The following is a 24,800-nucleotide window of genomic DNA, read 5'->3' as shown; positions in this document are numbered from 1 at the left end:
ATCAGAGGTTTTCTTCTGTTTATCTAGTGGTCAGGACAAGTAATTGGATCCATTTCATCACATCTAAACTTGCTCTTTGTGTGACAGATAAAAATGAACATATTATCTCTGGATATTTTACTTCCACATTCAATTAAATTAAATGAAAACATTGTTTAAGTAGTTTATACAAAGGCTTTTTATTCTGATAAGGTTTTTTGCATGTCGTAATGAATCCACTGAGACTTCCTGAAGGCAGGAGAAAGAGAGGGATGATCTGTGTGTGAAAATATTAGAAAAGGGTAAAAATTGGGCTACAGTGAAAGGCGACTGATCTATGGAATTTCTTTGATTTTTTCTTTCACAAGCCTTCTCAGATAGAGGAATCCCCTGTGTATTCACTGCTTTTAAGATTCCATTTTGATTCAAACCAACTATTTTACCACTACTGAGAATCCTGCAGTGGAAAACCAAATTTTCAGCCCATCTTTCTAATACACACAGATCAGATACAGATCTCTAACTGGAGAGTCTGAGCATGTGAAAAGGGATGGTCTATGACAAGATCACTCTTTTTCAAATATTTTCAGATAGCACAAAAACTTGGAAATCCAAGTTATATTCATAAAGCTGAAGCTGAACAAAAGGAACCCAATTGTATATATTATATATATATATACATATATATAATTTTTTTTTTTTCCAGACTGAAAATATTGTCAAGAAAGACCACTGAGATCCAAGGAAATGAAGATTGCTAGCCTGTCTAGATAGACATGAAGGAGGGATTTAAAGACTTACGTTTTTTGTTTTGTTTTGTTTTCTGGAGAAAAAGGTCTTGAACATCAAATTCTGATTGTGATCAGAACTTAAATTTTGGTGTGGTTTGTGGTCAACAAGTCAAAACATGTTCAGGTTTGCTTTTCTGGATTGTCCTGGCACAAAATTACCTCAGTGAAAACATAAGAAAAAAGAATCCTTTCCTGTTCCTTATCTTTCTTAACCTGCTATTGTGCTATCTAACACAATATATCATGGCTACATCAAATCTTTGCAAATGTTCTTAATTTAAAAAAATAAAGAAAAATTAATGATCTACAGTTTGTGTATCACATCCAAATTCTTTAACTGAAGAGGCTAAAATGTGTGATGGAAGGCTGTTTTTGTTGCATTTCAGATAGGAACAAAGGTAACAAACAGATGAAAATCTGAAAGGAGTTCTTACAAGATTTACAGAGCTACTTTTAAATCCAAAATGCTTGGTAACATGTAGTATGTTCTCCATATTTCAGAATATTTGTTTGTAGTGCAATACTCCAATCAACAACTGCAAAATTTTCTAAAAAGACAAATGAAAGTAAATAAATCATTTACAAAGCGTAACGTTAGGGATAAAACCAGAAACAATTAGGTGAAATAAAAATAATAGTATAAAAAATGTAAAACCACTGCAAGGAAAACTTCTAGAGGGCAAATTACCTAATTGCTTTTTGTTTCACCAAAAGAAAGAAGGCAGTTCAAACTGCTACTGTATTTCACACTCCTGTTGTATAAATAACCATAAATCAAAGAGATAAACACAGAAGGATAAGCTTTATATTATGCCACCATTTTTCTTGTGTTTGAACATGACGTAGCAAAGGCACTATCTCTTAACACAACAGTAGATGATACCTGCATAACAAACTCTCGACGGCGAGGCATTCCTCTCTCTGAAAGAAGAACATATTCTGGCTCCTTCTCCTTTTTGGCCTGTTGGATCTGAGCCAGACGACTGATGGGATTCATTCCTTGACCATATTCTGGTCCAGTCTAAAACAGGTTTAAGAGAAAGAACCATAATTTCATTGTGTATTAGTACTGTAGATTGGTACAACTGTTGTGCTACCTCTTCTGTAATAGAACATAGAGAAATAATAATAGAATATAATAATATAGAGAAAATAATAATTTTCTCTAATAGAAACAGAGAAAAAAACAATACATTTTGTACCATCTTTTGATCATGAAACAGACAGGAGAATTCCTCAATCTCAAAACCGTGGCACGTAATATGCACCTACCACCTGCCACTGCTGCAGGTAGTGGGCATAGCTGTCATTGGTAAGCTACTGATGCCTTCATCTATCTATTTAATACAGAGATGGATAAAAATAAACAGATTCATCAATTATATTTCATTGCCCTATTAATATGACTCTTCCCTCTGGCCCTTAAAACTAGGTTGCTACAATACTGGAACATGCAGTAGCAGTGAGAAGAGGTGGATTCATATGGGGACAAAAGAGATTTGCCATATAACAAGCTGCATTTCTCTCAGCCTTCCATCTCAGCATTTCTACCTTCCATCCTACAGTGCAACTAAAGGTGAAGAAAGCTTACTCTTTGCATGCTATAGTAATTCAGCCTCAAATGCTTTTAGGCAGTGAAGCTACAGAAGACAAAGAGAGGAATATCTCCAGTGACTAGAAATGTTGCACACTGTGAGCCACCCACAAAGTATTTCAAATGCTTTACAGACAATAACCCTCAAAGTAACGTATCAAAATGCATTGCTAATGGGAGAATTGATGTGATGGTGGAAAACAGAAGAACTGAGAAATTGGTCTGTCCAAGATTACAAAGACAGGTGAAAAACTACAGTCCTCGCAAACTATTTGTATTAGTTCTGAAATCCTTTTAGTATGTTATTATTCTTAATGCTCTGTCAAAACAAACAGCTATGAAAATATTGTTGGTAGAAGGAGAAGAGAAAAAAATAAGATTCAAACACATTTATCTGCGGTTATATTTAATAGATTTATATGCCATAACACAAGAGAAGTACTTACAAATATAAATGGTATTTGAATGCAAAATTGTCTTTATGTTATTGCAATATTTCCTCTTTGTGAAGGTATTTGCAGTGTAAGAGAAGATGCAAATTCATGCTTATTTGAGGTTCTCAAATAAAAGCAAACAAGTGGTCAAGAACCTAAAGAGATGATCAGCAATTGAAGGCAAAGACCGGAGAGGGATATTATATTAAGAAAGCTGTGCAGCAAATCCTTCCTAGTGTAACTGCTGAAGTCATTAGAGAAGATGTAGGTGAAAGAATGAAGACAATGTCATGCACAAGGGCAGCTGTGTGGGCAAGAAGCCAGGCGGAGACAAAGGGAGAACAGGCTAAATAAAGTGTAGGCCATAAGATATAGCCTCATAAATATATATATATATATATATATATAAGTAAAAGAAGTTATTGTCACTTTTTTTGATACTCAAAGCACGTACAGGTTAAATTAAAAGAAACAGACACAATAAAAGCATTTCAGGAGTCCGGATATTCAAAAAATAAAAACTTCCTACATATTTGGGTTATTTTGACTATTAATGTCTGTTTCTAAGACGACCAACTTTGGATAATTCAGTTTAAGACTGTAATGGTAAATGGTGTATAGTAAAATAAGAAGTTTTTACATTATTACACCCTTAGCATCTTTCATTTAAAATGAAACAGGCAGAGAAAATCACCCTTTTCAGATCTTGCGGCTTTCAGATCCTTAAAGCTGCATTAATGTCGATGGTTTTGCATGAAATAACATTTTATGCTGAATTTTTCCCAGAAGTTTTTGAGAATTATATCCTCTGAATATCAGTAGGAGCTGGGTATCTGATTACCCTAGCGTTCCGTGAGAAATCATTTGTTCTGTTTTGAAGGCAAATGAAAAGTGGAAGATGATGGAGTACTTTGTATATTTTCCAAGTCCAGTTTTGCAATCTCCAAAGTATTTGCTTATTCTAGGTGGCTGTTCCTACACAATTCTGCACTCAGCATACTCAGTACACAGATTCCTAGCAGTCACACATTTGTTATATTTATTTATTTTCACAATCCATCTATGCAATACTCAATGAGGACTGAGTTCAAGCCATATTTCATACTTCGCACCATGTTGGTGCAATGCTGCCTAGCCTAACATAATGCAAGCCGTGGACATAGCTGTGCATTTCATCAAAAGCTGTGCATCATTCACATTGTTTTCAAATTCAGAAAAATTGAAGAGCTTTCTTTCCTCTCAGAAAAATAGATGAAATTTAGATCCTAAAGCTATATTCCAATGTACAGGTTTTGGACATGAAAGTTTCCTGTTATTTCCTGCAGCTCTAGTTTTGAGGTTGCATATTATGAAGCAAAAGCAGCTCTGTAACACTCGAGAAAAAGTGCTCAACTCTCCACCATCATCTACACCAATCTGTCATGAGTTTGAATGGTTAAGTATACCTTATATGATATTATTTTGTACAGTTGTAAATGATTATCCAACATGTCAGACAATAGAAAGCCACGTACAAAAAGTTTAATTGCTGCCTCACAGAGTAACACTTCCTAAAATAAAATGCAATGGAGAAGATTTTGACCATTTGCAAAAGCATCTTCTGGACTGAAGAGATGACAAGTGAATCTGATTAGCTGTACAATGCTGAGACTAAGCAGTGATGCTTCATAAATATATGGACACTATGTGGCTGCTTTTGTCAGGCCAAGTGAAAGATTGATCACCTCAGATGGTTCTTTGTTTCCATATGAATTCAGGATGAATACACAAACCAGGGCTAGTCACTGCAGATTGACTGAATTCTAGAAGTAGCAATAAATCTACTGCCACCAAGAGTAAAAGCATCATTTAAGAAACTTGAGCTCAGAAGAATCCAAAGCCTCTGAACAAAGCCTCATCAGTGCAGCAAGAAGCATACTAACATCCTCTGAGACAGCATACATTTTAATGGAGAGATGTTTCAAGGTCCACAAGTCCTCTGTGGGCTGGTCTGCAATTTTCCTTTTTTTTTTTTTTCTTTTTGTGGTGAAGAACATTATCAAACAAATGCTAACCTTAACACAGCCACATGAAACAAATAAATTATTTTCTTTTGGAGTTTGACAAGTGACACACAAGGCTGAGATGTGAACAAACTCTTGTTTTTTTTTTTCTAAACATTTTAAGAACCAAAACAGATTGAAGCTGAGCTCAGAAACTCCCAAATCCAGCTCCACGAGGGGAGGAAGCGGGACTGTGCAACATTTCCCCAGATAACTACTATTTTATACTCCTGCTCTTCAAACTGAGGAGGGGGGAAAGAGAAGGGAGAAACCATCATATATTACAATAAGGCCTCTCAGAGAAGATGATGCTTAAAATCCACATGACTGTACAGAGCTGCTCAGAAGGTTCGATCCTCCACTACACTTGAACAAACGTCTGCTGACTTCAGTGATGCGAGCTGGGTTCTTAAGGGACAGCACCTTACATGCCATTATGTTGGATAATTTACAGGATTGTAAGAATTAAAAAAAAATACAGGCATATCAGCACAAGCAAGTAACTATATTGACAGAAAATAACAAATAAGTCTTTACTGACGTAAAATCTGAGTAACTGTTACTTTCTAAGCAAATATTCTTAACTGACAGGGGCAGACACATACCTTTAATATTGTTTTGGGACGTTTTTTAAAGTAAAGTTTTGGCTTTTCAATAACAGGAAGAGGAGGAAGCTTCTTAAGTTCTTGTAGGACAGCCATTGCAGCACGTTTCTTTGAGAGTTTCTTACTGTTCCCTTCTCCTTCTGCAGTGAATTCACCTACTGTAACTCGTGTAACAAAGCTCTTCATGTGAGGAGGTCCACTTTCTTTAATCACCTTTTAAACAAAAATAAATGGAGACAAATCACCCTCTAAGAACATAACTTAATGTTTATATTTCTGCTACATACTTAACTACCAGTGCATTCTTTCTGGTAATTGAAGGCAATTAGATGGGTTTTCATAAAATCTGGACAAGTATTAATTGCAGTACCAGTTTTGAGGATAGAAAATTAATGCTGATTAGATAATGCAAACTTAACCATCATATTCAGTGCTTCACAGAAAATACAGTAGATGTACATTTTCAAAGTGTTTTATACCTCAATAACACAGTAGACAGCAAGCAATAATGGATATTTAAACCAAGGCTACTGTTTTCTCCTTGCAAGGTGCTTCACATACTAAAGAATTTTAATTCATGAAGGTCTACTAGGCTTTGCTATAGTCCATACTACATATCCATACAACATATTCAAAACTATGTTTATATGGCATCATTTGAACCTGTTCATTATTTTCTTCTGTTATCATTAACATCTAGGATGTTCATGCATGGTCCCAAACTTCCATCTTACAGGCCTGTATTTTTTATTAGGACATTTTATGTCCCAGCTGCAGTCAGCATTGCCTGCTCTCAACTCTTACCTTGCCACACAGCTCAGACAGATACCACGCACATTTGCAAGGCTGCCATAGCATTGTCTCCACAACTCTCAGCTCTCCCTCCCAACAGTACGGGAAAGAATAATCAGGAGAACCACCGCAACTCACACAAAAAAACAATCAGTTTTGAAATCTTTCATTCATCCCTTTCTAAACATATCAAGGATGAAAGACAATGAGAAAACCCATTTGAAGTACTCCTCCATTACTAAAAGTTGCAATAATATGAAAAAAATAAAGCTGAGATGTTCTGAATGGTGCACCCTCCATTACATCTTTTCTGTCTTCGCTTTTCCATACACGCAAGTCTCCTTTGAGGACGTTATACTGTTAGAACGTAGTTACCCAACAAATCACAGTACTGCACGTGCTAAGATAACCATCTATTCATGTATGCAACATTTATTGGTCTGGATAATGTCTATCAGGAATTACAGACCTCATCTGGGAAAAGGTTCGGCTATTTTGTTTGATGGGCGGAAACAGCTACCTAATTTAATCTTTGTTACATGTAATGTTTATAAGGAGAGATTAGAGCATCTGACAGGCACCTCTTTTCATTGTCTTCAAAATCAATACAAATGCATATTTTTTCAGGAGGTGCAGCAACATCAAATCATTCATTGAAAAAGTGTAATGCTTGAGCAGAAGGGAATGGAGGTAAAGGTGCTAGGGCCTTCTTGGTGTAATAACTGTTTTTTTAATGGGTTGAAACCTTCAACCTTAATATTATTACAACATGTTTTGTATTAAAGTTCTTTTTATCAAGGTCATGTCCCTTGCATTATTTAGTTTTGCTGTTACACTGTAATGAGGTCTCCTTAGGCTTGTATTTCTTTTTTAAGCTCTCTTTTGTGGCAATTTCACCCAGCAAATACAATTATCAGAGCATATATCAATAAAAAGACACAAAATGAAAATTAACAGACAACTTTGTCCGCATGTTCCCAGAACAAGACGACATCTGTGCCAGCATGGGATTTTTACGTTGCAGTCTGGGAGTGTTCCCACTCTAAGATTCAAGATGATAATTTCAGAAGTGTTTTCAAGATTACCTTACTTGAAAGTTGCCCACTAGCGTTTCGCCACGCGAGAAGGTGGCTGTGCCTTTGTGGCACTGAGCCAGCTTCAGGCAGGGGATGCTGCGCTGCCTGCACCGGAGCTGTGAAGAGCCTGGTGCCAGGATCTCCCACCTGCAGGCACACGAGGGCTTTATACCTGTGCTAAATGCCTTCAGCTTCCCACTTTGTCCTAAAGGCGTACCTTAATCTGTTAGTGCACAGGGCTACCCAAGTATTACGACATGTTGGCTGTAAAAAAGCATGGCTGAATTAACATCACTGGGGTCCTTAATCTTTTTGTGGCCTTACTAATACCAGTATATAGGCGTTTCTACTTATATGCAATATAGTGTATTAATAAAATATACAACAATGCATATACTGACCAGATGAAAAAGGACAAAATAACTTGCTTAAGAAACATAATTGCTGGGTTCCTTAAATATTACTTTTATATAAGTTTTCTCATATATATAAATGCATGCAAATATACATATGAAAAAGAATTTTAATACAAAACCTGATTAAAATATATATATGAAAATATATTTCTTAATATAAAACTAATGTATGTCGGTGTGATTTTCATCTTTTAAACTTTTAGGTAGGTGACACACGGTAAATAATAGCCTGGAAAACATTCAAAACTTTTTGTTAGTGAGTATAAGAAGGAAAAAAAAAAGTCTGTATTGTCAATGGAATGAACCCCATAGGGTTTGGATAGGATCTGGATCAAGCCAAACATCCAAAATTGGTAATTTAGCAAAAAAAATATTTACCTAACAACATTTTTGGTTAAGCCCAGATTTTAGATCTTTTTATTCCACATGATTTCAAACAGTTGTTCTATAAGCCTTGGCACACAAAACACTTAAAAGAAATTCAGCCTTTGCTATCCAAGAACACTATATGCATTAGTACATTAAACCATTTCCTCAGTTGAAAGATATGACCTATGGATCAAATCATGGCTAATTTAAAGTTGAGAATTTGATTAAGGGTGACAGTTCAATACACTTTTCTTTTCTGTTCCACTGATTTAAAGAATAACTCTAGCAAGAGAAAACACATGGGGCCAAAACACATCTAAGGTCAAGTTACATCAAGAGTGAATTTGGCTCAATTTAATGAATCATGCTGACAAATGAAAAACAGCAGTATGATTCCAATGAAAGAGCAATGCTGCTTCAATTATTAATGAGGCTACAGGTAGAAAATTCAAAAGACAATGACAAGATTAAACAGACATTAAAAAAATAACAGAAAAGACAAAGAATGGGTCAACAAAAACATGTCACCTATATCCATGATTATTTAGAAAATATCAATGTATCTCCATGTGCTTGTGTGGGCTGACATGCTAGATTTTCCCAGTTTAAAATAAAAAAGCCTGGATGGTTTACTAAAACAGGAGGAGAGCTACTCAGTACGTCCATCATCCAGTCTGAAAGCCTTAATGCCCAGGAGGCCAGATGCCAGATGGGTGCAAAATGCTGAGAACTGGCTCAGCCTTTCAGTGTCAGCAGTTTGCTCTGTTCCTGGCTCAAAATAATAAGCCTCTGCCTCGCTGCGATCAGACTGGCACGCAACAAACTTCCCCTCTTTTTCCCAACAGAACATTGGAAGGGGATGATAGGGCATAAAATTTGTCTGTTCAGCAACTGCACCCCCTCACTCCTGGTACCAAGAATGAAACTGAGAATGAAGAAAAGTGTATTTGCTATTCTAAAGAAAGAGCACTCCAAACCAAAGAAAAATACTGAAAATAAAACAGCAACCCAAAACATCCCAAGGCATCTAATGCCTGATGTGAGTACTGTATCATTCCTACATGGCTGTTCTAACACCTTAAGCTGTTGACCTCAGTTATGTCTTCTAGACTCACCTAACTCATTACTGACAAGTTTGGAAAGAAAAAACATTTATGTTGCAAGAGAACCAAAAAGGCAAGAATTCAGCCTGTTTCCGAGGAAATAAGCAGAAAGAGCATCTCAGAGCTATTATAACAATTCCTACAGAAAACAGTTTTGTATCCCTCTTAAAAATTGCTCATCAAGAGTCCCACATATGCTTTGAAAGCTGTATTTTGAATGGTAAGCTGATAAATAAAGGTTAAGTAATGATGCACCTATGGTAGGTATGGCATAAAGCTTGTTGTTTTTCAGAACTTTTATTTTAGTTATCGAATTAATAGATAGAAATTCCTTAAAATTCTAAAGCTCCTAGACAATTAAAACTAGCATATTATACAAAACACGATGAACAGAATGAGTGCATAACTCCCTTTGTCAGAACAGCTGAAATGAAACCGTGTACTGGTTCAACAGTCATATTCGTATTTAAAAAAAAAAAAAAAAGAAAATCACTGGGCTCTACATGCTCTCCTTTTTTTGCACCCCTTATGCAATTCTGAGAATGTGTTTACATAGAACTTTACGTATCTTTATGACCATTACTTAGTTGCATAACACAGCACTGTTGGAACATTTGCTAAAGCTTCATGAAGAAAAGGCAGATCATTTTATAGCTATCGCACAAAAAAATGCTAGAGAAAGCTTTGATGCCTGCCTGGAATAACACAAAACCATTTGTAAATAAAATCCTATTAGAAACATCAGATCCTGGGGATTACCCATAATTGCTTAGCAGATTTATTGAAATATAAGCCAGTACCAAGTTAAATCAAAACTCTATTTTAAAATGTCACCTACACTTAGATTTAAAGGCAGGAAATAACACAAAACCTGTCAGGAGAGCAAGAAAATGTCTTTTTCAACGTTGTTAACATTCTTTGGCAAGGGACACATTAGACTTTTCCCGTACTGAGCATCTCTGCCTTCATTCTCTCCTTACTAAATGCTCTCCCTTAAACAAGCTAAATCATAGGAATGAAGTTAAGAGCATATTCAAAGCACTACCTCTCTTTCCATTCCAACATCCAAGCTATTCTTTGATCCATGACCATTCACCTCGCTGTATTTTAGTATACTGACTTGTATGGAACTATTCCAAATACTTTTAAATACTTAAGGTAGAAAATGACTTGTGTGAAAACTGAAACATTAATTATGACCTTCCTTTTTGAAACACTGGCGTGTATTTCCATTTTGTCTGATCTTACACAGGAATTGCATTCTTTCCACATAGCTGCAAATTGATACACCAACAACCCAGACACCCTTCAAGATTTTACTTTCTTAATTTTCTAATTAGTTCATATGATATTTTTTTGCAATTATAGACCATATATATAAAGTACATACCCATTTGTTAAACCAAGGAATTCCTTAGTCAAAATCAACGTTCAGTATCTTTGGCTCCCTTACCTACCTTGTGACAGATTTCTCAGAAGGTCCAAATAGCTCATCTGACATTGGCCAACCCACGGATATGGGCCAAACACACCAGTAAATTGCATAAAGCACACTGTACGAGATGCCACACCATTATTTATTTTTTGGTATGCAAATATGTGCATATACTTCAAACGGAAAAACGACTGGAGAAAATAACCATCACCAGTATAGGCACTACCCCATGTCCTTTTCACAGTTACTCAGTATGCATGTACAACAATTAGCAGAAAAATAAAAGCCAACTACTTTAACATGCCACTTACATCAGCTTTTTCTGCATTAAATAAATAAATAAATAAAAAGAGATTTGGAGTCTGGTGGTTCCTAACACAATAACATCAGATTTTTACAACCAGTTTGTGTAAGAACTTTCTCATCGGAAAAATTCTGCTGTTGCTATCACTCATTCTCCCAGCCAGTTCATTGATTGCACTGGAGCTATTCCAAATATTCTTTGTTACTTAAGGTAAACAAAGGTGTCAGAAGCAGATTCATAGATAAAGGCTTAAGTAGAGATAGATAAGGAATCAAACAGTGTAAAAGATAAAAAGATAGTCTTGATTTTCTGAAAACAGAGCATCACATGCAAAGTGTCTTAATGGGAACTTTTGTACTGTATGAATGCTTACACTTAAAGCAAAGACTGTCTGACTCTATTTTGAAGATTATTTCAAGTCAGATTGAGCATGGCCACTGATTCCAATGTTTAGCATTATAAAACAGATACTTGAACTGTCCTTCTGCCATCCACTTGATTCCAACCAAATACTAGGGTTATAATTCTTTTGAAAGAGCGCCTAATTTAATAATAAAAAATCAGTGCCTTAGATCTTGACATTATCTACCTGGACTTGTGCAAAGCATTTGACACTGTCTCTCACAATATCCTTGTCTCTAAATTTGATTTGATGGATGGACCACTCAGTGGTTAAGGAATTGGCTGGATGGTCACACTCAAATTGTTTCAGACAATGGCTCAATGTCCAGGTGGAGATCAGTAGTGGTGTTCCTCAGGGGTGAGTGTTGGGACCACCGCTGCTTAGCATCTTTGTCCATGACATCGCCAGCACCCTCATCGACTTGCACCCTCAGCAAGTTTTCCAATGACACCAAGCTGTGTGGTGCAGTTGACGGACACACTGGAGGGAAGGTTTGCCATCCAGAGGGACCTGGACAGGCTTCAGAGGTGAGCCTGTGAAAATCTCATGAGGTTCAACAAGGCCAAGTGCAAGGTCCTGCATCTGGGCCAGTGGAATCCCAAGCACAAATACAGGCTGGGTGGAGAATGGATTGAGAGCAGCTCTTTTTAGAAGGACCTGGGGTTGGTGGTGGATGAGAAGCTCAACAGCTGGCAATGTGAGCTTGCAGTCCGGAAAGCCAACCACATCCTGGGCTGCATCAAAAGAAGCATGGCCAGCAGGCTGAGGGAGGTGATTCTCCCCCTCTACTCTGCTCTCATGAGACACCACCTGGAGCCCTGTGTATGGCTCTGGGGCTCCCAGCAAAGGAAGGACATGAAAGTATTAGAATAAATCCAGAGGAGGACCACAAAGATGATCAGAGCACTAGAGCACCTCTCCTGTGAAGACAGGCTGCGGGAGTTGGGGATGTTCTGCCTGGAGAAGAGAAGGCACCAGGGAGGCCTTATAGTGACCTTCCAATATTTAAAGGGGGCCTATATGAAAACTGTGGAGGGACTCTTTGTTAGGAAGTGTAGTGATAGCACAAGGATTATTCCTTGTCCTTTAATCTACCATTAATGGTAGATTAATAGTTATTAATCTACCATTAAAACCAAATGGTAGATTTTGGTTTTAAATCTACCAAAAAAGGTAGATTTAGATTAGATATTCAGAAGAAATTCTGTACTATGAGAGTGGTAAGGCACTTGCACAGGCTGCCCAGAGAAGCTGTGGATGCCCCATCCCTGGAGGTGTTCAAGGCCAGGCTGGATGGGGTTTTGAGCAACCTGGTCTGGTGGGAGGTGTCCCTGCCCATGGCAGGGGGTTGGAGTTAGATGATCTTTAAGGCCCCTTCCAACCCAAACCATTCTATGATTCTATGACTTTGATACATTACCAAAATTATCTATTTATAACTCACATGAATTTAACTGTTATATCCATAAAGAATTAATATTTTCAACTGTGTTGAATTTTATTGTTTTTTAAAATACCTTCTCAGCAAACAGATACATACAGAACACATACCTCAAAACTGACGGGTATATTGCGCTTCAAAGCAATTTCAAACACTACACTTATCTCAGACTTGTTTGCATCTTTATCTTCTTCTGTTTCTTTTCCTGTTTCTCCATTCTGAAAATGAAGAACATGTGATCACAATAAATTTTTCAGAAGATAAAAAGGAATATAACATGCTCTTTTCCCCACTTCTCAGACACTTTTGAGTTCTCCTGTCACGCTGTAAATCAGTGTTTGTAGACCCATCTCAGCACCCCACTACCAGCCACCTGCTGACCTGTGAATATATATATATATATGATGCAGTTATGCTTCACATTAAAGTAGCACGTACACATTATTTTATAAACTAATGACAGATAACAAAATAACTTGTACAAATTAGCCATTAATAAGGCACAGCTAATAATCGTCTGAATACATGCTTCAAACACGAGTATTAAAGAACCTGTGACCTGCTTTATAGTCTCTCTGTGGGTACCCCCTCCAAGCAAGTCTTCTGCACTTGCTAAGAAGGGCTGAAGACTGTACTTCTCTCAGAAGAAATTCAGTGAATCACCCCCACACTTTGACTGGGTCACCAGGTTACAGGTGTCCTCAGCAGGTCCAACTGGTTAATGGCCCCTCCGTAGACTTCCCTCTGGGAGTTACGACCAGTATGAAAAGGTAGTGACAGAGAACAGCTTGCTCAACACAGAACTTTATTTATTTATCCATAGGAACATAACAAACAGAGAGGATAAGAGAGAAAAAAACAAAAGGCATATGCAAACATTATCCTGCCTAAAATTTAGCTTTGCTTTGCACTTTAGGTAAGCCCTATTTTTCTCAGACAACCACCAGCATGGGGACCAAACAGTTATCACCTTCTGCAACTGCTGCCTTTTGGTGTTCGCCCCCAGGACACACTTTCCTTAGTTCCCAGAGGTTTAACTCTCAGCTACTTTCAAACTGCAAAGCTCTGAATGTTTCAAACTGGGATCTCTGAACAACCTTCTAGCCTTGGCTAGAATCCTAATTTTTTATTAGTGGAGGTAAACATCAAAGAAGTTTGGGCTGAACTAGGTGGATTCCTGCAGAGTTTCCATCTTACATAATAAAGTCTGATCTAAATCTTCAACCACCAGTACAGCTACAAAATCCAGATACTGAAGTTAAAAAAAAAACATCAAAAAACATTAGGCTCTTCACAATAACAATAACATTTATCAATATTGTATCTACCATTTGTTAATTCTTAATATCTATTTTATCTAACATAAAGCAGGACCAGAAATTGCAGCAGTAGTCAAGTATAACATGAAGACTTGGAGCACTGTTTGTCTGACTAAGTGGTTGCAAAATTTTGACTCTGAAAAAGCAATTTAGTTCCTTGCAATTGATCTGGAGCTAAATACAAGACAAAACTGATAAAGTCTGTAGAACCTGCTGAAAATAAAGGGTACAGTGTAAAGCTGCAACAAGGGCAGTTAGAATGAAATTATGTAGGACCTCTAGCTCATTTCATATAATGGAATGTAAAGTACTACTGAAATCAGGAATGTAGGTCATTATAGGACAAGCAAAGCATTGATTCAGTGAAGGACTTAGGTTTGCTGAGAATAATCAACTGTACAGAGTTATAAGGACAATATTTAAAAGTCAAAATGTATTTTCAGATATACAGAATGTCAAATGAAAAGCGGAGTAACAACCTTAATGAAAATCTTATTCAATATGATGTTCAATTAAGTTTGATATATAAAGGATGCTGATAATCTGAAAGGCAGATGAAAAAGCCAAATGGATGAACAGCTGGTTAGAGAGAAAACAACTTTACACTGAGACACTATGGAAACCATCAGTTCTACAAAAAAAAAAAAAGATTACTTAAGTATAAACTGTAAATACATACAGGGGAGAGATATTTGATAGCTCTTGGTTAGATTTAGCAAAGACAAGAACATATCTATTACATAGAAAATGAAGCTAGATGAATTTAGCTTCATTTAGCTTCACACCATTTAATTTATCTTTGAAAGAGGGAATAATTAGTCACTTGCATAATTTGCATAAAATAATACAGAGTTCCCTGGTCTCGATATTGAGTGCACTTGGCCAGCAAGCCTTTAAGTCAAGAATTTTTAGGTTTTCCAGCTACACTCTAGCTTAACCAGGTATGTGGAGTCTAATGTAGAAATTAGTGTTTAAAATTTCCCAATTAATATGAACATACTGGTCTGGAAAATCAATGAAAGTCCCTTCTGCCCTTAAAATTTCAGTCCTTGCATATTTTTCCACCAAACATAGCAGAGAGTTTAACTGCAAGTGGAAACTAGGGAGGAACACAGACTTTAAGGCTCAAGCCTTAGTACTGCGCAATGAAGTTTCAAGCCTTAGTCATCTGACTTCCCCAGATTCAGGAAGGTAAAATATGTTCAGGAGTGTCCCAAGTAATTTGAATTTAAATTTGATCCTCATTCCAGAACTGACACTTTAATTGTAAGGCCTTTCTTAGCCTCAAATCTATGAGACAGCAAGGTGCTTTGGCAGGCACACAATAGTTCTTTTATGAGAGCAGCTTCAGATTTACCTATACCCCTGTGCTGTTCGCTGCTTGTTTCTTCTTTCTGCTCTCACCTTCTGCTTCCCACACATTTGTGCAGGGAAGTATTAAGATGATAATATTCTTTTCCAATGGTTTAATACGAATAAGTAATTTTACCCTTAACCCTTAAAGTTAAAAAAAAAAAAAAAAAAGGAAAACATAGGTGGAAGATGAATATACAGAAGCATCATAAAGGAAATACAGTTCTGAAGGCCAAACGTTAAAACCATGTGCTTATTATGCTATTTTCCACAAATCCCATTCCAGTGAAGTTCACTGAGTTACTAATGGGATGCAGGGCCAGATCGGTCTCAGCAGGTCTGTCCTCAGCAAGGTTTTGGTTGACAGCAAGTTGAAGTGTCCAGTGACCAGTGTACCCTGGCAGCCCAAAGGGCCAACAGTACCCTGGGGTGCATCAAGCACAGCATTGCTAGCCTGTCAAGGGAAGTGATTGTCCCACTCTGCTCTGGCGTGGCCTCACCTTGAGTACTGTGTGCAGTTCTGGGTGCCACAGGACATAAAACTGTTAGAGAGTATTCGAAAGAGGACTACAAAGATGGTGAAGGGTCTAGAAGGCAAGACACATGAGGAGTGGCTGAGGTCCCTTGGTTTGCTCAGCCCAGAGCAGAGCAGGCTGAGGGGAGGCCTCATGGCGGCCTGCAGCTCCCTCACGAGGGGAGCGGAGGGGCAGGCGCTGAGCTCTGCTCTCTGGGGACAGCGACAGGACCCGAGGGAACGGCATGGAGCTGGGACAGGGGAGGGTCAGGCTGGGGGTTAGGGAAAGGTTCTGCACCCAGAGGGTGGTCAGGCACTGAAACAGGCTCCCCAGGGAAGCGGTCACTGCACCGAGCCTGCTGGAGTTCAAGAAGCATTTGGACAATGCTCTCAGGCACAGGGTCTGGTTTTTGGGTGGTCCTGTGTGGATTCAATGATCCTTGCAGGCCCCTTCCAACTCAGGATATTCTATGATTCTCTCTCCCCACTCTGCTCTCACTGGAAGCACAGTGGAAGTGCCTGGGGCATATAGCTCTAATGCATGCATGAAGTGTCATGAATCATGCATCCTCCCTGGCTGATCCCAACAGGTCACTTCTGCTGAAGGAAGCAGAGCTCTACTGAGCTGGAGCAAGTCCCATGGTGAAGGCATATCCCACCACTCTGCGATTCACATGACCAGAAACAGGGAGGAGCCCAAATCTTGGCACCATGAAGCCTTAAACTCTGCTTCAACCTGCCACTTCTCCAGATAGCTGCACCCAACTTTGTACAATGCAGCTCTCCCATGTCACCTCCAGCCTTCTCCAGTCACCCATGACTCTAACCCATAAAGAGACAGAGGTGATTCTTCATCATCACTACCCCATTGCCAGCTCCCTTTAGCCTCAGCATGACCAGGACACATGGGTTTTCCTTGGGAGTTCATTTTCCTACACACAGACATCTGATATTGAGATCCTACGTTATCCCATCTGGTCTTCAGCTGCTGAACTCCCACAGATCTTACCAGTAACTACATGACTGTCTTGCCTAACCCACAGTATTCTCTCCTGACAATTCCTACTTTTTCTCATAGCTAATAGTGGACTTGATTCAGTTTACATACATAATTTATTGTGGTAAAGGGAAGAATAAAGTCACTTCATTACCTCATGAGAGAGACAACAATAGAGAATGCTACAAGAATTTAGGAAACTCAATGTGCCATGACTACATCTCGTAAAAGCCAGCACGTCCAAATAGACACTAATCTAAATAGACACTAAACAGACCCGATTAGACAAGAATGTTAATTAAAGATTTTACTCCTTTTGCTAGGTAAATACCATATATACACAGGCTATGAAAACAGTATATAAATCAGGTATGCACCCATGTTATTTATATATATTATTTACTTCCTTTTACGACTTACTATCCTATGCAGTTAGATAAGAATAGTCCACTTTCTAATCTCATTAACTCATATCTTGAATTCAAAGAATCTTCTTATAAAATACGTTAAACATAATTTTCAAAAACTAAGAATATGTTGAGCTGAAAATATGTTTCCATAATACGAGATTCCCACTCAGGATTGCACTTAAGATTTATCATCAACTGATACATTTATCTGGAAACCAGAAGAGAAAGGAAGGGAATGAACACTGAGAAAAGAAACTGATTTCTCCTAAGACTTCACATAGTATTTTTTTAACAACTTTTCTGTTAAAAAAAAAACAAAAACACGAACAAATGATATGAAATAAGTGAATTTGGAGAGAATTTCCTGATCCTCAAAAATGACATTGCAAAACAAAAGGGTGAGTCAAAGTCTCTTTGGATCTAAAGGAACAAATGGATCCAGGGTGAGGCAGAAAGAACATAGATCTTTTTATGACAAAGAAAAATTTCATTCTTAAAAAGTAGCTTAGAACAACAATACAAGACACTGAAGATACTTTCAGTAATGTTTTGTATTGTGCACAGGATTTTAACAGGCATCATCAGAAACAGTATAGAAAAGAAAAAAACAGATTGTCTCCTGTTTTGACTTTTTGACTGGGCAATTTTATTGTTCACTTTTTAAAATAATTTTATTTTTATTTGTCTTTTTCATTTGCAAAGATTATTCTGTGACTAATTTTCTGCTAAAATATTTTTAAATATGCCCCTATTTTCGTTTTAAGTAGCAATATACACCATTTACATACACAGCAGCGAGAAAGCTAATTATTCAAAAAAGGACTAAACAGCTGAAAGACTAAAACCATCAGACAGCTGTGCAGTAGATGTCAGTGAGCTCTGTCATGGTCTTAGGTACTCTGGAGACAAAGTCACTTAAGACATTTAAGATTAATAATTCATTCTTCATGAAGTCACTGTTTAAGTCAACATTTTCTGGACTTTTGGTATAAACTAATATTTTTTTTTCTAATTTTTCCTTAATCTGTTGACAATCTCATCTTTAAAATACATACTTATTTTTACTATTTAAGTCTTTTTCTATGTTAGATGTGCAGTTATAAAGAAATAATACTAACGATTTGTTCATATTGCTTCTCTGTTACTAAGGCTAATATGCCTTAAAAAAAGCACTAAAAACTAAACATTCAAAAACTGGTAAGTAGATTGTTGGACTTGGTACCTTAATGTGAAGATTGGGAACAGTACGCTTTCTGAAACACAAACCTGAGGTAATTTTTCTGGAATAGGCTCATTCTGGAGAGCTTGAAGGGCCTTCATTGCAGCATTATGTCTAGCAGCTTGACGAGTCTTTCCTTCACCAAAAAATTCACTGTTGCCAACAGTTAACTGGACATAGAATATTTTAGGCACTGGGCAGTGATACCTGTAAAGAAGTCACGAACATATTAATGGAATCCTCTACGTTAGAAAGCAGCAATGCAAGTCATGAATTTTAACCATCAACTGTATGCAATACAGAGCAGTAGTTAGGAGTACATTATCTTCCCTCACACAGTAATACGCAGCCTCACATAGTAATACCCAGCACTCAAATACATGACCATTCATCAGCACGGCCACTGGTGATTCTGATGGCAGCTCCTACATGCACGCCAGCTCTTCACCCACATTTCCACTCCCCTGCAACAAGCTTTGCAGCTCTGCCCTGTTTCTGGTCTGAGTTTTGAGAGGATTAGCCCCACAACTGAAAGCTCCTGTGTAAGCCATGCCTGGGACACAATTCCTGTTGCAGGAGAAAGTGGCATGGAGGAAGAAGAAACATGAGGTGTCTCGCACAAGGGCTCTGAAACAAGCCTGCGTAGCCCAGCTCTTGGGGACAACAGATGGAAAATCAGATGGCAGAGAGCGAGGGACCCGGACTATGTACTTCTGGCCTCAATATGTTCAAGTATTGATATTGTTGTAGAGGATAAGAAGGACTTCTCTTCCAAAAGTGTAACAGACGGTAGGGAGAAGCTCTCCTCCAGCACTGTGGTAGCCAAACATTTTGCAGGCACTGAAAGAAAAGCATCAATCACCACCTCACCGTCTTCCCTTTTTTCCCCCTTACAGAAAAATTTCCAAATATAATGGCAGGGTTTGTTGTTTTGAATATGTTTGAAAGGAACTGAAAGAAAGATAAAGCCAAAAAATGAAAAGTTTTCCTATGAACCAGCAGAGCTATTATACCTCAATGGAAGCACTACCTTTATTCATATCATCAACTCTATTTTCAGTAATAAAAATAGCTAACTCAATCCACGCTCCCTACCCTGAAACATGTCTTTTGCTAGCAGAGAATGAAGAAAAAGATATAATGCAATTCTCGGTTTGGAGAGGTCCTGTCACAGCACTGTGGCAACTACAAACATAACAGTTTTTCTACATAAGCAATTTCTCCAGAAAAGTATTCCCCATCACCACCACCCCTGACTCAGAAAAAGTAATTCAGCACAGATTTTTTTTTTGTAGTCACTGTTAAAATTATAATCTTAACAGAAAATCATGAATAAAGTCCTTGAATTATACTCTATATAGGTGAGGGAATTTGCTTCATGCTGTATGCTCTAGTCTGCCTGAGGCTCCTTTCTCAGTGTCTCCTCTAACACACTGGAGATTTCTTCCTTGGAAAAAATACACACATATCAGAAGTGTTTTCTCATTTATGAAACGTAACTTTACAACAACGTAAAAAAGCCTGGAATTCTGAAAGCTTCGCCAAGAGCTAGGTCCATCGCAACAAAATTAGAATCACTCAAAAGCACAGCAAAGTACTACGTTTTTCCTTCTTCCTCTTAAAGGATCCTTATTAAAACGTGCTCTCTTTGTTTTTGTCTTGACATAGGTGGTGATTTTTTGTACAAATACTTTCTTACTTTTCATTAATAACTGCAACTGATTTGTTTCAATTATAAAACAAAATACAATCTTGTTCAGTTAGCAGCACACTTCAAATCCAATCTAGTGTGAATAAGCACTCCAGTCTCAGTGTCCCTGAACTTTGTGCCTAATTCTAACAATACATTTATATGGAAAGAGCAAAACCATAATACTGGCTCCAACAAGCCTCCAGCTATAGGGCCTTGGAGGGGTGAGCTAAGTTGCCTTTATGACACGCAAGAAGTGGGTACTTTCTTTGCTTTCCTGTTTACAGTTTAACACGGTTATAGGGAATTATTAAGGCTTGGAAATGCATTTTCTTATGCAATATTTTCATAAAATTATAGAATAACTCAGGTTGGAAAGGATCCTGGAGGTTATTTGGTCCACTACAGTGCCCAAAGCAGGGTCAAACTCCAAAGCTACAGCATCTTTTTCAGGCATTGTCCAAGGTATTTTGGATATCTCCAAAGCTGCAGATTCCAAAGGCAATTCAACACATTCTCTAGGCAATCTGCTCTAATGTCTGACCACTCTTTCTGGAAGAACTTTTTTTCTCACACATAGCTGTAATTTCCCTTGCTGAAACATGTATCTGTTGCTTGTTAACTTCTTGTTGTGCATTGCTTTGTCTTCTTTACAACCACTCATAGGTGAAGACCACAGTCAGCTCCCCACCCCTACTTAGTTTCCTCTTCCCCAAACTAAACAAACATGGCTCTTTTAGCATCTTCTCGTACATCATGAGGAAGTCATGACTGATGCACTCCAGAAACCTCCTGGATTGCCTGTGCCCTGCTGTGCTGTACCTCCAGCAGATACCAGGGTGGTCAAAGTCTGCCCCATGAGGATCAGAGCCTGTGACCACGAGGCTTCTTCCAATTACGTGAAAAACAACTCATCTACTTCTTCACAATCACACAGTCTGTAGGAGACACCCACCACAGTATTGCCCACATTGGTCTGCTCTCCAGTGCTGACCCGTGAACGATCAGGTGTCTCGTCATTCATCCCCTGGCAGAGCTCTGTGCATTCCCACCACTCTCACATAAAGCACAACACACTGCCCTTGCCATGTCGGCCTGTCCTTCCTAAAGAGCCTGTAAGCATCAATTACAGCACACCTGATGCATAAGCCATCCCAACACGTCTCTGTGATTCCAGTGAGGTTGTAGCCCTGCAGCTGCACGTAGTCCTCCCTTTCCTCCTGTTTGTTCCCTGTGCTAAGTGCATTTCAGGTGGGCACCCAACACTGCTGATTTCACAGACAAGGTGTAAGGCCTTCCTCCATCATGCTGTCCTGTAGGCTCTTCCTTATTTGTCTGCATACCCCTGCTTTGCTGGTTTCAGGGTCTCTCTTGTCAGCATCATCTTTGCTACTAACTCGGTCCACCACTTCCTCACTTGACTGTAGGTCAATTCCACTCTCCACTACTTCTGCTTCAAAGCTCTCTTCACTAGATTGGCCAGCCTATTGATAAAGGTGCTTGCCTCACTTGGTAAGGTGCAACCTGTCTCTTCCAAGCACTGATCCTCAAAGAGGGTGCCACAGTTGTAAAAAGCCACTCTCTGTAGTCACGTAGCCGTGACTGTTAGGTTCCATGTGTCCCCTGGTGCCCACAATGAAGAGCAGCAGGTAGTGCACAGGAACAGACAACCCTTGGCAGTCTCTCCATAGTGTCTCAATCCAAGCCCTCGGCAAGCAGCAAACATCCCTGCACAGCAGGTCAGGTTCACAGACAGGGGTCTCCATCCCCTGTAACAGAAAGTTGTCCACTGCTGCTTCCTTGTGGCGATGCTGCAGGGCTCAGGCTCAGCTGGATTGGACGCTTTGAGAGATCCCAGGCTCTTGCTGCCATGGCACTGAACCTGTAGATGCAGAGCTGCTGGTGGAGCAGGAGCCTTCCTCCTGATGCTAAAAGTTACAGGCTTCCAGCCTTCACCATTCAGGACTCTCCATCTCCCTGCCCAATAAGCACCAACTCTCCCTGCTCCTCCTTTGGTACAGTTGGGGTTTCAGGCTTTTATACTTGCAGTGTCATAGAGAAGATCAATCCCTTACTCATTAGTGATGTTAGCACAGCTTGCTGACCTCTTTCTGCATCTCCTTTACATGGTAACACAGATCCTCTGCCAAACCACAGCTCCTGTAGAAAAAAAACAACACTGTCTCCTCCTACCCCAGATTCAGCACTCCCTGCAGCTGGAGGTTTGGAGAGCTTCATCTTCCCTCTGGAGCAAGATCTGACTCAAGGCCTCTGATATACCAGGGACAGCTTCACCAGATGGTTTTTGGAACTGTGCTGCGTGGTGTGTCACCACCACTGCTGAACACACAAACATTGTCCTCAGCAGAGTGTCTGTCCCCATCCTGTGTGAATTACTGTGCAAGCTGCTGCATCAGCTGGCTGCCTGAGAGAGCAGTGCTCTGAGAGGTGGGAGTGCTCCAAATACTGGGGCTGCTAGAGTTTGCTAGGCACAGCAGCATCCCTTAGCTATCCTCTCCCTGCAGCAACAGACCCCCTCTCTTTCTTTCACAGAAAAAAAAATATATGATAGTGCCATTAGGAGCTACCTATATTTGAGGAAATTCCAAATCCATCAGAAGTTCTTGCTTCTCGTTCAGCTAGCAGACTTATCTTTCTCTCCACTACAAGCAATGGAGGAAAGCCTATGAACCTTAATCCATTTCACACATTCAGATCCCGCAACAGGCCCTCTCTCCTTCCCTCACCCCTCCCCACCTTTTCTTTTAAAGAGTGTTTAGGGAGCTATTTATGTGATAATATGGAAAAATGATATTCAGCCTGTGGCTCTAGAGCCTCATGCAGCTCTTTGGCATTGGCAGAATGATTAGTTTTTTACATGGTTTCGATTAAACTTTTCTTGTTCTGCATGGCCTCAAGCAGAATTAAGAGCACTGATAACATGAACACTGCCAGGGACGTGCAAAGGAGCACCTGAAATCCTTAGAATATGGCCTAAATCGGTGAGGATGTTGGCTTCTCCACAACACGGAAAGTATCGAATAGAAACAAAACATCCTCTGCTTTTCAGTGTGAGGACAGTGTCTGCATTAACAAAAGCCTTAAAAGTAATCATATTATTATGGCCTGAAAGTAGAGTGCAATGATTAAACTGAGTTTTAATATAGGTTGCCTCTGCATCCTAGAGAGGCACACTCATTAGAGGAGCCACACCTTGATTAGTTAAGATGTCCTACCTGCCTCTGATCACTAACAAACCTTCCCAATATATATTTTAGTTGCCAAAAGGCCTGAAAAACAATCTTGGACACTCAGATAAAATTTGTTGATTATTACACAACAACAGAGCAGCACAGTATTTTCTGTCACAAGCACTTGACCTCTACACTTCTTAGCCCTCTGTAGATCCGTTCAGTCACTGAGCTGGAGCATGCAGGATTTCTACAACAACACTTCACACACAGACTCATGAGGCTTCTGAAAGTTTTTTAAACCACCTACATTTAAAGAATATGCATCTCCCTGCATTCTACATTGCAGCTGCAACAGTTAGAATTTTTCTTTGGAGAAAATCCTTACGTACAAAAGATTCCCACATGATACTGACACGATCCACAGAGCAAAAACTGTCGTGCACATCCAAATGACAAAAGACTACAAGAACAGAAAACAGAAGGCAATACACATATGAAATGATACACTCAGAACATAATAAAGGATAATACTTTAACAAGCAGTCACGTATAACCTATTAAAACAAGTTAATCTTCATCTGGCTTTCCTGGACATTTGAGACCTTCTTCAGATCTCTGACATATGAGGTCTGGAAAGCAGGTTCCCTTCATTCCCTCTAAGTTCCATAGCATCAGAAACCCACATTTTAGCAAATGCCATTGGTATCAGAATCGAATAGTCAAACCTGAAAAAGGATATTTGATCTATGACTGTGACCTTGAATGCCAAGTTCCAGCAATGAGCAAATATTTACAACTAGTTATAAACCCCTAAAAATAGGGGTTCATAACAGAAATGCTGACAGACCTTAACTAAGTCGGTGTGAGCGGGCGCCACTATAATTAAATAAATCACCAAGGTCTGTTGACAATTAGAAAACTCATTTTGGTTTGCCACAGAGACAAACAAAAATTCTGTTCATTATAATTTTACTGGAATATGATGTCATAACATGTAAGCATACTGAAACAATCTGCTGCTTTTCTAGCCAAAATATTAATTGCATACTAAGGAGCCCTTGGGGCCTCTTCCTTTTTGGCCATCAAATCCACACACACAAAGACAAATAAAGTATTAGTACATACGTTATGCGTTCATATTGCATTTCCTGCATTTCTCTGGATTCCTCAATGGCATAAATGTTTCTGATAAATATTGTTACTTTATTCTTAGAAGGGGGGAAAAAACAAGTGCAAGCTGAAGCTCAAGGAAACCAGAAAGTTTATTTAGATTTAGCCTCCAGTTAAAAACTCCAGCAAGATTTTGTCTAAATTCTAATG

General features: G+C 38.8%; 1 protein-coding gene across 4 annotated transcripts in view; it reads right to left on the bottom strand.

Annotated features, from left to right (window-relative positions):
- STAU2 (staufen double-stranded RNA binding protein 2) overlaps positions 1 to 24,800 on the bottom strand; it is a 168,185-nt gene that overhangs the window by 99,858 nt on the left and 43,527 nt on the right. For all 4 annotated transcript variants that reach the window (XM_083822663.1, XM_083822666.1, XM_083822665.1 and 1 more), the window contains exons 6-9: positions 18,644 to 18,803; positions 12,895 to 13,002; positions 5,446 to 5,658; positions 1,654 to 1,791 (exon numbers count right to left, since the gene is read on the bottom strand). In XM_083822663.1, the coding sequence (XP_083678789.1) occupies positions 1,654 to 1,791; positions 5,446 to 5,658; positions 12,895 to 13,002; positions 18,644 to 18,803 (619 nt within the window). The remainder of the gene's footprint in view (positions 1 to 1,653; positions 1,792 to 5,445; positions 5,659 to 12,894; positions 13,003 to 18,643; positions 18,804 to 24,800) is intronic.

The sequence above is a fragment of the Anser anser genome (genome assembly GCF_964211835.1).
Source record: "Anser anser genome assembly, chromosome: 2".
Classification (NCBI taxonomy): Eukaryota; Metazoa; Chordata; class Aves; order Anseriformes; family Anatidae; genus Anser; species Anser anser.
Note: the sequence above shows the minus strand (reverse complement) of the source record. Positions and strands in the feature narration are given on the sequence as shown.